Source organism: Calliphora vicina, chromosome 2 (genome assembly GCF_958450345.1).
Source record: "Calliphora vicina chromosome 2, idCalVici1.1, whole genome shotgun sequence".
NCBI lineage: Eukaryota > Metazoa > Arthropoda > Insecta > Diptera > Calliphoridae > Calliphora > Calliphora vicina.
In genome coordinates, this window is record NC_088781.1 from 11,894,270 (window position 1) to 11,911,202 (window position 16,933).

Sequence of the window (16,933 nt, forward strand, 5' to 3'; positions counted from 1 at the left end):
GTTGAAAGGAGAAAAATGATGTCATATTTTTGAGTAAAGTTGTTTTTGAAAAAAAAAATATAAAATAAAAAATGTATTTTTATAAATTACTAAATTTGTGTTTGTTTGTTTATCTTAATGTCTGGCTGGTGGCGTTCGATATTGAAATGCTGTAATTGATTTAAAAATAATTGCATTTTCACTTGTAAAAGTTTATTGCTTTTATTCATTTAAATGCAACATTGAAAGTTCAACATACATAGATATTTAGTTGTTTGATTGTATTTTACTTTAATATATTTATTGTACATAATTCACTTTTAATTTAAAGCAATAAATCATTTGTTTGAATATTAAAATGCCTTTTATATGACTAACATTTTGTTTATCTATATATTTATTTTCTTTATAATTCAAAGTAATTTTGTTTGAGAGTGATTTTTTTTATTTCTTTAAAAAATTATATCAAAAATGAAACGGAAATTTCAGAGTTTTGGTATGCAAGTCGTTTGTTTTGAAAGTTATCAGTTGCAAACCTTTTACTGCTTTAATCTTAGGTATTTTTCCTGATTAGTAATGTGGCAACTGATTAAAATGTAGAAATTCCTTAAACATTTTCAATATCAACAAATATTTTTAAAATGCATTTTTTAAATATTGTGGTGGCTGCCCTGTGGCAACAAGTTCCTTTGAATATGTTTTTTTTTTCAATGTTGGCTACCGTTACCGCTAAGCTATCGTTACCTCTCAAAATTTCCTTTCAGCTCAACTACCGTTACCGCTAAAATGCCGCTAACCAATATTTTTAAATAATTTATAATTAGAAACATTATTTATACGGTAGATTCCCTTGGGTATTTAATTGATTAAATGCCAGAACTATGGTAGTAAAACCGGCTATTTATTTATTGCCTAATTGCAGTCTTGCTCATATTTATTCAATATTTCAAATTTGGTACAGTTGAATATAAAACTATTATTTGTTTATATCTAACATTTTCTTTCAAGTTTGACATTTTTTTTTTTGTTTTTCAATTTGTCTCGTGTCTCTAATTGTTCGTTATAATTAGAATACGAGAATTTTCTTTAAAGTTGTAGAACCTTTTCCATTTAGCTAATTTCTCTTGCACAGATGTGTGAGATCATTGGCAGTAAACAGTACAAGAATTCATGCATTAGGGTAGCTTCGAAATAAGTTCTGAAATTGTTTAACAAAAAACTAGTTTTTCTTTAATATTTTGTTCATCAACAACACATTTTACATAGCGGACACGTTGCTGAAGCTACATCTATCAATTAGCTGTCATTTATTCACACTTCTTTTCCAAATCACCATGGGCAATTATAGCGTTCAACAACGATGTGAGTTGGGTGAATTTGCCCAGCAGTAGTTGGAAACTGACCCTAATGATTCAAATCCACATGAGATCCAAGAGCGTCCAATGCATCTAGAAAAAGTCCATATTTCCTTCAGGCCTATTGAATGTTATGGCCACCAACGACATGTGGTTTCAATAGGACGGTGCTACGTGCCACACAGCTCATGTGACATTGTACATTCACATGAATATTATGTGAATTGGTCACCGATATCGTACGAAAAAGTCTAACTGGGTCAGACTTTTTCTTGTGGGGGTTTCTTAAGTCTATGCGAATAAGCCATAAACCACAGGTTATCAAAGCCAACATAACCCATGCCATCGGTCAGATTCAGCGAATTTTCGAACTTTCGACTTTTTAAAAATTTTAAAAAAAAATTTTGGATTTATGAAAAGTCTACTTTTCGTCTGCTCATCTTCTGAGGCCAACAACGAATCAAGCTAATTTCGGATACTCTGTTCCAAAGTGAAGCGTATCCCAGAGAGAGCGTTCTGCTTCGATCGAAACAAATAGTAGTCGGACTAACGGTCTGGACTATAAATAATAGTATTTGACAGGTATTGCTCCATTTGACCGATTGCAGTCATGATGGAATATTACACTTTTATGCCTGGCCCCATATTCTGGGTGTTTTTTGGCAATGCTCGCTTCAAAACAATTAGTTAGCGTTCGGACCCTTTTACCTTAGAACCATGGATATTTGGCTTTGGTGTCGATTCGGCTGGTTGGCCGAGCTTCACGTAAGATCTGTAACACTTCGGGTTATTGTAATGAATCAATTTTTGATCGCAATTAATGATTCGGTGCAAAAATGATTTTCTTTTAGAGCGTTCAAACATTATTTCAGACATGCAAAATCGTTTTTCAAGGTCTCTCGGCTTCAATTCGTATGGTAACCAATTTTCCTGCTTTTGGATAAAATTCTGCTGCTTGAAAACGTTTTGAAATTGCATCTTGAGTAGGTCTCAATGATTTTGCAAGCTCTTCATGGAGTAATGCCTCAATTCTTGGTCTTCAAACTTTTTTGAAGACAAATGGTCTTCCTTGTCAAAATCATGACTTCTGAACCGAACAAACTATCTCTTTAGCGTCACTTTTTTTTTCAAATTAAAGAAGTCAAGCAAAACTTCCAGCATATGACGCTTTGTTGGCAGAAAATTCGACATTTTCGAAGCAAAAAAACATGTCTGATCACTTGGCTGATTCCAATTTATATATTTTGGTCATTTGACACGTGTGTGCACTTTGCAGGACAGAGATAAGTCAATTGATTACTTTATACATCCCAGGTAATCTAGTGTGAAGTCAATTGTCACTTAAGTGTCTCTAAGTAATCTAGATTGTAGTCACTTTAAACTCTTTGTGAGTAATTCGTACAAACGGTTGTATACAAATAGTTTGATATAATTTTCATACAGTTTATTTTCTTTTTGCTTATCCCGTGTAACCTAGCGTGAAGTCAGTTGTCATTTTAGTGTCTCTAAGTAACCTAAAGTGTAGTCACTTTAAACGTTTATTTTGTACTGCACTTTAGAAAGTAGATATTTTATCCACGGTTATTGGACTGTCTATGTTATGTTTGTAATTGATCATGTGGATATTTCGCACTCGTACATGTTAAAGTAACTAGTTATTTAGTTGATCCAGTAACCTGTTAGGTAGCTAGTAATGTAACTGACACTATGTAACCGGTATGTGAATCCAGTGCGTTGACTACTTTGGACCAGATATCAGACAGTGTCATTGTAATCCAAAAGTGCCAATTGACCCCCTGCGTAGGTAGTTGTGTAACTAGTTGTCACCCTAAATGATGGGTAAAATCACTAGTTCGGCACAGTCTCCTAGAACTAATAGGTTAGTATACTGTTGTAATTAAATATTTTTTTTACCAATCTAAAAAAGTCGAGTTTTATTATTTAATCGACTTTTTGAGATAACGTAATCGATTGTTCGACTTTTTTCGGACCAAAAAATCTAATTCGACTTTTCGACTTTTCGACTTTTTTCAACAAAAAGTCGAACCATCGAACAATCGACAAATAATTAAAACTTTCTATTTTTTGGTTGGTTTTTTAACATATTAACAACTTAAAAAATAAAAAAAGTATTGAAAATTTAATGTTCCAAAAAAATTTGAAAAGCAAACCATAAATTTCTTTAATTTCCATTAATATTTTTTAAGAGAATTGCTTTGCTACCTTATTCATAAACAATTTTTAAATTTATTTAAAAAAGGTTTTATAAAAGAAAATTTTTATATAAAATTTCGACTTATAGAAAGAACCCGAATCGATAGGCCTTTCAAACAAATTTCAATGCTATCTGACAGACACTTTGTTTTATTTAAATTTAAAGATAGGAAGCACCTATTGAAAGACCCTTTTCTTGTGTTTTTTTCTCTGCAACTGTTACCACCCTAATGCAGATACATATCAACTTTAAAATATACACGCACATGTAGCTCTACGTAGTAGATACCGGCAAAAATTTGCCGTCTTTAACGGCAGCAATAATTCTCTTTTTTTTTTTTTGAAATACAAAATAAAATATAGCAACCACACATCAACCAACCAACCCAACCACTTGAATTTTGTGCAGTGCATTAAAAAAAATGTTTTATTTATTTCTGCTGTTGTTTTTTAATGTTTTTATTTTTATTTATTTTAGTTTTGTTTGGTTTAATTCATACGAAAACTGTTTTTATTTTTTTGTTATTATTATTGTTGTTGTTGTCAATGAATGAGGTAATCGCGTAATTATAAATATATACTCGTACTCGTATTCGTAATCGTTGAGATACTCGCATTTAAATATTTTTGTACAATAGAAAACAAAAACAATAAAAACAAATTAAAAAAAGAGTTGTTTTATTGTTATTGTTTTTTATGTTTATAGTTTTATTAGTTCAGGTTTAACTGTTTAATTTACAAAGAGTTAAAAAGAGAGCCTCAGATTCTAGTAGTAAATTCGAGAGTTAGTTGTTGTTGTTGTTTTGTTGAAATTTTAATCTAAAAATAATAACCGGCATTTTTTTGTTAATTATTATCAGTGAAAACTACTTTATTGAGTTGGTATTTATTTGGTTATCTAATAAATAAATGATAAATTGAGTTTGCCGGCATTTGAAGCAAAATATATTATAATTTTTATTACAAATTACTCTTGAAATATAGCTTTATTAAAAATAATTTACCTATTTTACCGAAGTTTTAATTGTTTATTTAGTTTGTTTCATTAAATTCAAAAAAAATGCTCACTTGATAAATCGTTTCCGCATGAGTCGAATGTTTGTTTTGATTTAAAAGCTCTCTTTAGAGTTGAAAAAAGCTTTCACTGTGGTGAATTTCTTAATATTTAAGAGAATTTTTGTGGTGTTAATAAATGTGGTAGTTTTTTTCTTGTGATTTCTTGTGTATTTTAACATTTTGTTAAACAAAAAAAAAAAAAAGTTTTGCTGCTTTTTTATTTTGCCAAAAAATAAAAAAAAAATATAGACATCTTTGCGATCAGTTCGGCCAGCTATTTCCGTACTTGTTTCAATGCAGACCATTCAGTTATAAAATAGTCATAGAAATAAGCAGACGTGTTTTTACTGGATGGCTGGAAGTTTTAATTGATTAAAAAAGCAAAGGAGAAAATAATATTATTTATATGCTTCATATATACTACATGCAAACATATAAAAGAGACTTATTTAAGATATCAAAAGAAAAGATAGAAAAAAACAAGCATAAAGTGACATTTAATTAAATAACTATTCAAAGAGAAAAAAACAAGTATTTATTCAAAAATTGACATCATTTTCTTATTTGAATTAGTTAATATTTTGAAAATTTCTTTGATTTTTTTTTTGAAGATTTTTGAAGCAAACAACAAACACCACAGGAGTTGCATTAATCATAACGTCTGATTTGTGGATTACCAAGGCGTATGATTAATGCTTAGCAAGCAACATTTTAAAAGGAGTAGCTGAGTGAATCCTCTATAAAGAAAACAAGTTTATAGTTATTTTTGTGTTGGGCACACTCCAACCTTTTTCTAAGTTAAAAACTAAGGTTGTGTAGTAGTGTTTTGGCAAGAAATTCAAGAGGCCGGCTGATAATTTTTTGAACACTGCAACCTACTTAAAAAAAATCCTAAGAAAATTCTGAAATTTTTTTTTGTGATTTCAAGTCGTCTACTAAACAAGGTGGGTTTTCAATGAAAGTTGAGCAAATTAAGACTTTTTAAAGTTAAATGTTTCAAAAACTAATGAGAACATCTTTAAGCAGAGCTAGCTAGCGAGCGAGCTTTAAAACTAGTTAGTTTTAGTTAAAAATTCAAATGGTTTTTGGTTTCTCAAATATTCATTAGCGCGTGCGAGGTCGTTTACTTTTCATAAGAATGTTTCTGTCCCTGAATGCTAATTGTTTCAAATATTGCCAAACTTTCAAAATAAATACAATAGTTTTGTGTCAAACATCCCCCTTTTTTTTTGATATTAGAAAACTGACCTAAATATTTATTTATTTAGTTTGTTGTTTTTTTTGCTAACAACCATTAATTTGTTTGTGGCTTTTTTCCTTTAGCAACAATAACATTGATCAAACTAGAGCAAAGTATCTAAGAAAAAACAATTTCAACTTTTACATATATTTAGGGCGTAAAGCTAGATTTCTGTAAACATCATTAAAAATGCAAAAGAAAAGTTTTTTTAAAAAAATAAAACTTTCTATTTTTTTGGTTGAGTTTTTTAACATATTAGCAACTTGAAAAATTAGAAACAATATTAATTAGAAATCGGGAAAAAAGTAATGAAAATTTAATTTCGCAAAAATTTAATTTTGAAACAAAAATATGGAAAATTTCTTTAATATTTTTTAAGAGAAAAGGTTTATAAAACAAAATTTGTTTAATAAATTTTTAAATGTATTAAACAAGTTTTGTATGGAAATTTTGTTTTATAAACAAAAGGGGATTTAAAATTGTTTAATGTTTTCACACAAACATTATTTTAAAAAATTTATGGTAAAAAGATTTTAATATTTATAATGGAAACGCTAATAAAAACTTTCCAATTTTGTTTTTTTAGATTTTACTAAAATAATTTAAATTAAAAAAATTTAAATCAAAATCAGCAGGTTCAGATATTTAGAAATAAACAATAAGTTTCTAAATATCTGAAACTGCTGATTTTGTCCTCCTGATAACTGACCTAACATGTCATCAAGGCTTTATATTGAAAGTAAAGATTTTTTAATTAAAAATTTTAAAAATTTTTCACCGATTTTTCATATAAAACGTAGTAATCAGCAGAAATATTTGCTAGAATCTAACGGGAAATATCAACAGATTTTAAAAAAAAAATTGACTTTGCTATTAATTGTTTCTTTTGTGAACTTAATCTTATATGAAATATATTAAGAATTTCCTAGACATAATCAAAAGTTCTAATTAGAATTAAAAATTTCAGAAATTTTTTTTAAAGAAATGTTTTGTCAGAAAACTAATTCTCTTAAAAAGTTTAAATACATTTAAATACCTACATTTTGAAATTTATAATAGAAACCGCTAATAATAAATTTCCAAATTTTTTTAATATTTTTTTTTTCAAAAAATTTCATGAATCTTTTTTTTTTTAAAAGAATGTTGGTGTGAAAACTAATTCTCTTAAAAAATATTATTACGCCTTAAATTATTCTAAATATTATTTGTTGTTTTTGTAAATGTTCATACAACAAACTCTTTTTCTTCTTTGGCATATTTCCAACTAGAATAAAATATAAAAAAAACAATAATTTTTCATTTTGGTTAATCTTTCAAAACACACACGAACGCCATCATCATAGTTTTGACACTTTTTTTTAGTTGGGTCTTCTATAATTTGTTAATTTCATTTCAAATGTTTTTCTTATTTTTTTGTTTTTGCTGTTTTTCTGCTGTTATTTATTTTCACTTTTCAAGTTGTTGTAAAGGTCGCTGTCATTTGAAATTAATTTTAAAAGAAACCAAAACATTTGAGACCATTTACATTTAGTATTTGAAGGTTGTTGTACTTTTAATAGTATGTGGAATTTTTTTTTCTTTTCGGAATAGAAAGCATTCTTTATAGGTATATTTACAATTTCATTGAGCTAAAACAAAGTTAAATTTCTAAATTTCACTTTACAGTGCTGATTTTCCGGATCCTTGTTGAAACTTGATTTTAAATAATTTTGTGGCAAACTAATTTATTTTGTTGTAATACAATTTTCAACAATTTAAAAAAAAAAAAATAAATTTTTCAAAATTTTTTTTTTAATAAAAAATACTGTTTTTGTACAAAAATATGGTGTAACACCATTTTCACAAAATTAAAAAAAAATATTTAAATTTTTTTAAAAAAATGATTTTTTATTGAAAAAAATATTTTTAAAAAAAGTACAATAATTTTCAAGGGGCAAAATCAGCTGTTTATCAAAAGTACTAAATTTCAGTGCTGCTGTGAAACTGCTGATTTTCTACTCCTGATATCTGACCAAAAAAAGTTTTGAGTTAAAAATTCGAATAATTTTTCACAGATTTTTTATATACAGCCGAATTAAGAATAAAAAATCCGCAGAAGTTTATTCCTCTTTCCCATTTTCATCACTGAATTTGAATAGGAAAAAAGGGAAAAAACTCCCGCGATAAAAGGGAAAAACTCCCGATAAACCCCAGTAATCAGCTGAAATTTTTTTGCTAGAATCTAATGAGAAATATCAACAAATATTGTACAAGTGACTGCAAGATTTTAATTCATTTGACAACGATTTGTTTGATTCAAACGTATTTGTATCTTTAATAACAACAGTTTTGCAGCAACCGATAAAATCATTGAGTACAACTTCAAATACAACAGCAATTACTTGTTAGTTTAACAACGAAGTTAAATATTCTGTTTTGATTAACAACCAAATGGTTTAGTTGTGGCTGCAAAGTTTTAATTCCGTTGATGATAATTTATTTCTAAAGCCTTTAATCGTTTTCAAAAAAAAAAAAATGTTTAAGCCGTATAGACATATTAAACATTTGACCACAAATTATGTCCTTACAACTACAATTAAAGGATTTATCAAAAATTTAAACGTTGTAACAACAAAATTTCTGCTGCTCAAACCTAATAAATCTGTGGACTCAATCAAAACAATCGATTGGCAACAATTGTGTCCCCAAATTTTCATTTATAAGACCAATTTCTCGTAACAATGAAATTTTCTGATATTAGATTGTTTGGACCAAATTTTCTTGTTATGTCTGCAAAATTTTAATTGCGGTTACAAAAATTCGTTTTTTTTTCAAACACATTAAAATTTTACAGCAAAAAGTTAAGGCCCAATAAATCTATTCAACGATTGACAACAAATTTGTTGCTTATAATTTAAATTAAAGCGTTAATCAGATATTTAAATAATTTAACAAGAAAATTTCTGTAGATGGAGTCAAAAAAATCGGTGGATACAATCAAAACAAACCTTTGACATTCATTAGTCTTGTTTTCAAAAACGAAATTCAATCATTTCTATTGATAGTTTTGCTTCAGTTCAATTACAATTTTAGAACTAAATAAGCAACTCTCTCCATTATTTGAACTTTAATTAAAAAGTAACTAAACAAGTGGTTTTTGCAACTCAAATGAGATTTCCATTAACTTTGGTCTTCAAATAATCTTATCAAAAATTACTTGCGTAATAGAACTTGTGTGTTAAACAAATGAAATTCTGTTACATCTTTAACATTATTTAAACTTCAATTGAAAAGGTTGTAAACATAGATAAGTACATATAGATTGGGAACTCTCCTGTCGAAAACCTAACTCAGTTATCCAAAACCTATGAAGTGAGAATGTATTAGTTCAGAAAGCTAAACAAAACTGAGTGATTTATTATGAGTAATTTTTTTCTTAGAATTTTTTCTAGTTTCCGCTCTATGAATGAATATTTCTGTATGGTTTGAATCATAGATAACTACACATAGATCGGAAACTAGAAAAAAAACTCAAACTAAAAAAAATTACTCAAAATAATCACACATTCAATGCAAAACAAATTTTCTGAACGAAGCCAGTTTTTGATACACCACAGAGGAGTTGTTTTTGTTTTGACATAGTTTTTTTTACTCCACTTAGGTTTTTAATTACTGAGAGGAGTTTCCGATCTCTGTGTTTTTATCTATGGTTGGAATATTTTGATTTCTGTTTCATTTCTATTTATAGAATTTCAAATACGAAAACCGCATATTCAATTAATTACTGACTAAAGTTCAAACAATGAAAGTTATAAAAAAAAAGATATTACCACTTAAGTTTTTTCACTAACAATAGTAAAGAAAAACCAATGTGTTTTATCACATCATTTAAAGAACCAATTTTAAAGAAATCCCAAAAATTTTCTTTATATACAATCTCTCGTAGATAAGAAATTCCTAATTTAAATTTAGAACATAGAACGCAGCAGCATTTCTCTAGATTTGCTGACATTTCGTCTATGTTTTTATTTTTTTTGCTAGTTTCCAAAAAAGGTGTGTCTTTCACTTTCTTTGAATAAAAAGAATGAATGTTTGCAATAAACAAATCATGACGTATACCTAAGTTTTTCACTGTGTACTCAAGACAACTGATTCATTGAATATGCTAATATTGAATATACTTATTTCAAATCCATAGTAACAGCCAGCATGAACATTTTATTTAAATGAATTTGGTTAATTATTAAATTTTATGAACAAGCAAAAAAAAATATGACGTCATTTATTAAAAATTTCGATGATAAAAACTGTACGTACGTTTTTCAATTTAATTTCACAAAAATAATGTTGTAGTGAATTAAAAATAACAGAAAACAAAAAAAATATAACAAAAACGCATATTAAAAAATCTAAAAATATAAACAAAATAAAGCACACATGATGAAGAAAATGATGGCGGCTAGATTGAGGACATTTTGAAGAAATCAAATCAAAAAAAGAATAGAAATAAATATAAAATATATGTAAATAAATAAATAAATACAAAATAAAGCCAAAACAAAATAAAACAAATAATGTTTTTCTTTTTAAAAGGAAAATAAATACAAAATATTTAAAATGCGTTGAAATTTTTGTGCCTCTTTTGGCTTGGAAAATCAAGAAAATGAGAAAATCAATTTGAATTTTCTTACTCTCTTTTTTTTCTCACAACCATAGAGTGAGCATTCATTATTGTCCCTTGTATAGAGCTTAAGAAAACTTTTTTTGTTTTTCTTTATTTTTTTTTTTTTCGAATTTCGATATTTTTTTCGAACTTTTTTGTGATCTTGAAGCATGTTCACCATGTTCAAAGCAAAGGCCCTATTATTTTGTGTGCGCAATATTGCGTTGTTCACTTTGAGCAGAAACTTGTAGCTAAACAGCCACATTTACTTTATCCACGGCAAAATTTTACCCAGTCCAAATCTTATTGTGGACATTGGAAAACAAAACAGAAACAAAAACAATTTTTTTTTCTGAATACATCATTATTTGTGTTATGAATATAAAGAAAGAAAAGCAGATTGCTACCGCCCCAATTTAAACAAAGCAAAAAAAAAAAAAAAAAGCGCCAGCAGACCATTAAACAGTCATCGTATTTAGCATTGAGAAAAGAAAATTCAAAATTTTCTTTCACATTTGACCGCGTGGTTTTCCTACAGAAATCTTTAAATTTCCTTTATTTTGTGTGTACTATATTGAAAATATAATTTTTTGCATTATTTTTTTGTTTATTTTCTTCCCCCAAAACAATAGATTAAACGACTCTCTGAAAGAAAAGGATAGTCAGGTTGGTCGTGATTTGGAAGAAATTGAGGCCATTTTCCACAAAATCTCTTCGCTGCAAGACAAATTCAACAGCTTGTTGGAGGAAATCCATGCTGTTCATGCATTTGATGAAAATATTGTTAAAACCGAAACAAAATTAGAGGAATTGGAGAAACAAGTACAGGAGACGGTGAAAGCTTCACAAAGTTTGATAACGCAAACAAAGGAATCGTATCTTAAGAAACAAAACCTAATACCCAGTGACATTGACCAGGAATTTACGGCATTGGAATTACTATCGGAACGTGTACAAGGCAATATGGAGTCCAAACAGAAAGAATTCAAACGCGCCAAAACGGTACGCACAGACTATTTGGCCGGTGTGGATGATATCCAAAGATGGCTTATGCAGGCCGAAATGGAAGTACAAGATCGCACTCTAGCACCCGCCCAAATGAAAGAACTCCTGCACCGCATTAACCAAGAGATTACCGGAATATATGAACGCTTTACCATGGTGAAAACAAATGGCCAGCTGATCATAGACAATTGCCGCAACAGTGAGGAAAAAGTATTGGTACAGACCACCATCGATCAATTGGCCCAACAGTTAGGACAAGTACGCTCTTGGTTGGATGAAAAGAAACAGCAAGTCGGTGATAGTTTAGATGCCTGGAGCAGATTCATGAATCTGTACCAGATTGTTATGTCTTGGGTGGCAGAGAAACGCATATTCTTGGAGCAAACTATTGAACTGAAAACTTTACCTGAAGCCCGTAGCAAACTCAATGATTATGTGGCGGCTGTGAAGAGTATTAAACCGATTGTTAAGAATTTAAGCGAAATGGACAAGGAATTGGAACACATAAGTCAAGTGACCACAGTGGGAGATCTCAAGGAAAAATTGCAAGAAGCTGAAGATGCCAAAATTTCAGTGGAAGCTGTTTTATTGGAAAGGGTACGCAAAACTCTTTATACTTGTAAATATTTACAAAGATTCATTTTTTGTTTGTTTATAAATTTTTCTTAGAACGCCCTATTGCAAGAAGCTTGCGAGGAATGGGATCAATGTGAACGTAAAATTAAGGACATACGCAGCTGGATAGAAAAGACCAAACAATCATTGGATTCGCCCCAACACAAAAAGAAACCCCTGAGAGATCAATTGGGCTACTCAGAGAAATCCATTGCCGATATAAATGTACAGAAAACCAAATTAAGACTGTCTATTGAAAAACTAGAGGTACTAAAAAACATCAACCGGGAATGAAAGCAATTTGCTTATGAGCAAAAAAAAAAAACAAAAAACTATATTAATATATATTTTGGTGTTATTTCAATTCTTTTAACTTTTAATCTAGGTTCACTTTAAGAATGGCATGGGTGGTGATCCCCGCTTAAGTGAAAATGTTGATGAATTGTTGAAGGAGTTGGATGGCCTGGCGGTTTTAGTGAAAACTAAAGGCTCCAGTCTTGAAGAAACCCTTCAACAAATCGACATCTACCAACAGCAAATGCAAAGCTTAAGGCACAAGATCATACAAGAAGAACAACAATTGAGACTGGTAATGGCACCCACCTACTTGCCTCACGATCGTGAGCGTGCTATGGCCGAGCAACAGGTACGTTTTTCTTAGATTTACCAGAGAAATCAGAGAATAGGTTTTACTTTTTTTTCTTGATTTTATTAATTTAAAAGTAATAAGGAGCCCATAAAATAGAGTGAAAATAATCTCAGGAAAAAGTTTTTGAATTTTGTAGGTTTATATAGGTTTATTAGGATTCTATCGATCATCTTCGTTTAATGCATTTTGTTATATATAAATTTTTAACATAATTTTGACAATTTCACAAAATTTGCCATTATCAAAAACTAACTAAACAGCAAATCTCCCCCCCCCAAACAAAAAAAAAACAAAACTGTTAATAACCCTCTTAAGCGATCAAATGATCAAATCTAGCAAGTAACGAAACAACGTTGAAATAATAACCATTTATTTTAAATGCACGGTGGCTGCGTTGATGAATAATTTCAGTAGTTTTATTAAACCAAAAACATTACATTTTTATGTTTGAGTAGTTTATTATTTCGTTTTTTTATTTTTAATTGAATTTAGTATTTTTTTTGTAATTTGTTTAGCTTTATTTTAAACGCTAAACCGCCTTCATTTTAAACAAAAACCTACCTTTATGTTTCTAACTCTCTTCATTATTGTCATTGTCATCAAATTGTTGGAAACACATCTTAACATTTAATCGTTTTTCCAAATCCATTATCATTATCACCATTATCATCATCATCTTACAAATTTGTATTTGTGTGTGGTCATTCTTAATATACAATCTAAGAAATGTTTTGAGCATTGTGTAGCTATTAAAAATTTCTTGCCACTCATTTTCTGTTCTCCCCCTAGTAACTTAAAAAAAAACATATTAATACATATGTTATTATTGTACATATAATGTGGATGTTGAAGAAATACTCATAAAGTATAATTTATCACGTGACACGTGCCAGGAATGATACAAAAAATACAAACAAAATCGGAGAGAAAAATTCTAATTTTGTCTAAGAAATATGCTTCAAATTGTAGTGCTTATGGATCTTGGTAGTAGACAAATGAGTATTTTTATAAATGCTGGATATTTTTAGCTTTTTTTTTTTGAAAAAATTATAAAATATGTATGTATTTTACCTTGAATAGTTTTTGTTTTTCCTCTTTGTTTTATTTTAAACTATGAAACATTTTAAAACAATTTTTTTTTTTGAAATACTCCAATTTTTGTTAGCATTACAAGTAAAATTAGCCAGAGACAGATTTTTATTATTGAAGAATATTGATATGTAGTTATAAAAAATATTTTAAATTTAAGTTTTTATTGCAAGAATTTTGCAATTGAGGGTAAGTCCATATTATATTTTATACTTTAAAACTTTAAATTTCTTATAAAATAAATAAAAAATTTAATTATTTTGTTTTTAAATACAATAAAATGAAAAGAAAACCTACGTTGAGAGCCAAGTATACTAGAATTGATATCAAGGATGGAAAAACTGATATAATAAAACTTTTTTGGATATAATTTCCTATTCAAAAGTACCTTAGTTAGTACCGCGTCTCAGTTGATACTCTCAGTATTTTTTTTTATAATTTTATGTAAAAAAAATCATTAATACCAAAGTTAAAGTATTTTCAAAATTTTGTGTATAACAGTTTTCAAGATGACAGTTTTCTTATGGCAATATTTTTGTACAACAGTTTTTCTTATAGAAAAGTTGGTGTATAACAGTTTTTCTTAAAGAAAATTTTGTGTATAACAGTTTTCTAATGGATACATTTTTTTAACAGTTTTTCTTATGGAAAATTTGTTGTATAATAGTTTTTCTAACAGAAATTGTTGTATATAACAGTTTTTCTTTAAAAAAAATTGTATATAACGGTTTCTCTTAGAGAAAAATCTGTGTATAACAGTTTTTCTTATGGAAAAATTTGTGTATAATAGTTTTCTTATGGAAAAATTTGAGTATAACAGTTTTTCTTTGAAAAAATTCTTGTATAACAGAGTTTCTTATGGAACATTTTGCGTATAACTGTTTGTCTTATAGAACATTTTGTATATAACAGTTTTACTTAAAGAAAAATGTGTGTATAACTGTTTTTCTTGTGGAAAATTTTGTGTATAACAGTTTTCTTATGAAAAATTTTTGTACAACAGTTTTTCTAATGGAAAAATTTTTATATGATAGTTTTTCTTATGGAAAATTTTGTGTATTACAGGTTTTTTCGAGAAAAATTTGAGTATAACTGTGTATAACAGTTTTTTCTACAGAAAAATTTGTGTATAACAGTTTTTCTTATAGAAAATTTTGTGTGTAACAGTTTTTCTTATAGAATAATGTGTGTATAACAGTTTTTCTTATAGAAAATTTTGTGTATAACAGTTTTATAGAGTATAAATTTGTGTTTTCTTAAACAAATTTTTGTGTATAACAACAGTTTTCCTTACAGAACATTTTATGTATAAAAATTGTTCTAAAGAAAATTTTTAACAGTTTTCCTTAATGAAAATATTGCATACTACAGTTTTTCCATCCTTTATTGAAACTATTTGAGTCACCTTAAAGTCGTTAGTTAAAAAAATCACCACAAAAACACCCAACAAATTCACTTTCACTTTACAAGGGCACGTTTTGAAACCAAACTCACCTCATGTTTAAATCATAATCATAATAAAATTTCATGCTGCTTTATTTTGGTTAATGGTTAATGGTTATTTATAATTATCATTTTGGTATTACCTAAATAAGAAGCCACAAAACAATAACTATTCAAATCAAAATATTTGGCAATATGTAAATGTTTTGTGGTATTTCTTATGTTTAAATATTTATTGCATTAACTTTAGTTTTTATTATTATCTTATAATTTTCATTTGACAATTATTTTCCTTGATATACTCATTTTTTATGGGATTTTTATGGTTTAATTTTTAAGTTCTTTAATTTTGGTTTTTATTTTTGACGAAAAAATATTTTCTTTTTTTTTTCTTTTACAACATTTTCACTAAAAAAAATCATACAAAAAAACAAATATTTTAAAATATATTTAAAAAAAAAAAAAAATTTAACATAAATCCAAAAAACCAATGTCAAAAACAAAAACCTGGTGTTGTTGCTCTACTCTGCTAAAACGGTATTGGTATAAATTATTCTCTAAATCGCTGTCATAAATAAACTACTAATTGAAAATTAAACCCAATGTGCATTATTTATACAACACTAACAATCGTTAAAAACCTTATTGTTCTAAACTTAATACTCTTTATATTACTCTCTCTCTCTCTGTCTGTCTTACACATTCCTTCGTAATTGCCTGTTATTATATATGCTTAACAAAATCTCTCTCTCTCTGTCTCTCTCTACATAATGATTGCCTTCTTCTTTGTGGGGTTTATAATTGGGTTTAAAACTTATACATATATCGTATTATCGTATTATATATTTGCTTGTATTATATTATACATACAACTCTTATACTCTTCTACCATTATCTCCCATATGTCTTCGTATCGTATCGTATTTGTGCCCTCTTTACCATGTATATTTTGGAATTATTTTATTCTATATGTTTAGGCATGTCGGGAACGTGTTAAGAATCTGCACTCGAAAATAACCGCCCGTAATGAACGCATTAAGTTAATGATACATCGTGGCACGCCCGATGAATCCGTATTAGAATTATAGACCTTTTGAGCACCTCTCGTATTTTTTTTTTAGCTTTAAGTCCTTAAATAAGCAGCCACCGCTATTACAGCAGTAAAAGAAACACCTAAGCATTTGTTTGGTTATACTACTGAATTGAAATTGAAAATATTAGACCCTAAAGAGAAAACTTATAGACAAAACTCCCATTGTCGCCATAAGTTATTTGTTTAAGGTTTAAATTGCCAATTGTCCAGTTCTTCCAAGTGTTCCAGCAAAATGCTTAGATATTTTAGTATATAAAAATATAATTATTATTTATTATTTTCTCTATATGTATGTGAGTGCATATATTTATTTTAAAATAAAAGAATTTTTAAACATATTAAACATATAACTTTTTAACTTCATTTGTCCCACCTCCCTGACCAAATAAAAGAATTTTATAGGTTTTATATAGGTTGATATATCTTTATTGTTAGGATTCTTTTTGTTTAAACTGTTATTGATTTTTAGCTTAGGTCTTATAAAAAATTATTTGTTCTATCTCACCTAACTTTTTTGGCCAATTTCCATATTATTTTTATTGCAAACGACTAG

General features: G+C 28.1%; 1 protein-coding gene across 14 annotated transcripts in view; it reads left to right on the forward strand.

Moving 5' to 3' along the window:
- The window catches only part of Msp300 (Muscle-specific protein 300 kDa), a 204,422-nt gene that overhangs the window by 119,431 nt on the left and 68,058 nt on the right, over positions 1–16,933 (forward strand). For 13 of the 14 annotated variants that reach the window (XM_065499429.1, XM_065499430.1, XM_065499435.1 and 10 more), the window contains 3 exons: positions 11,119–12,088; positions 12,161–12,373; positions 12,492–12,752. In XM_065499429.1, coding sequence (XP_065355501.1) covers positions 11,119–12,088; positions 12,161–12,373; positions 12,492–12,752 — 1,444 coding nt within the window. Of the gene's footprint in view, positions 1–11,118; positions 12,089–12,160; positions 12,374–12,491; positions 12,753–16,264; positions 16,731–16,933 lie in introns of those variants that run through there. The other variant, XM_065499434.1, reaches the window with a different exon arrangement.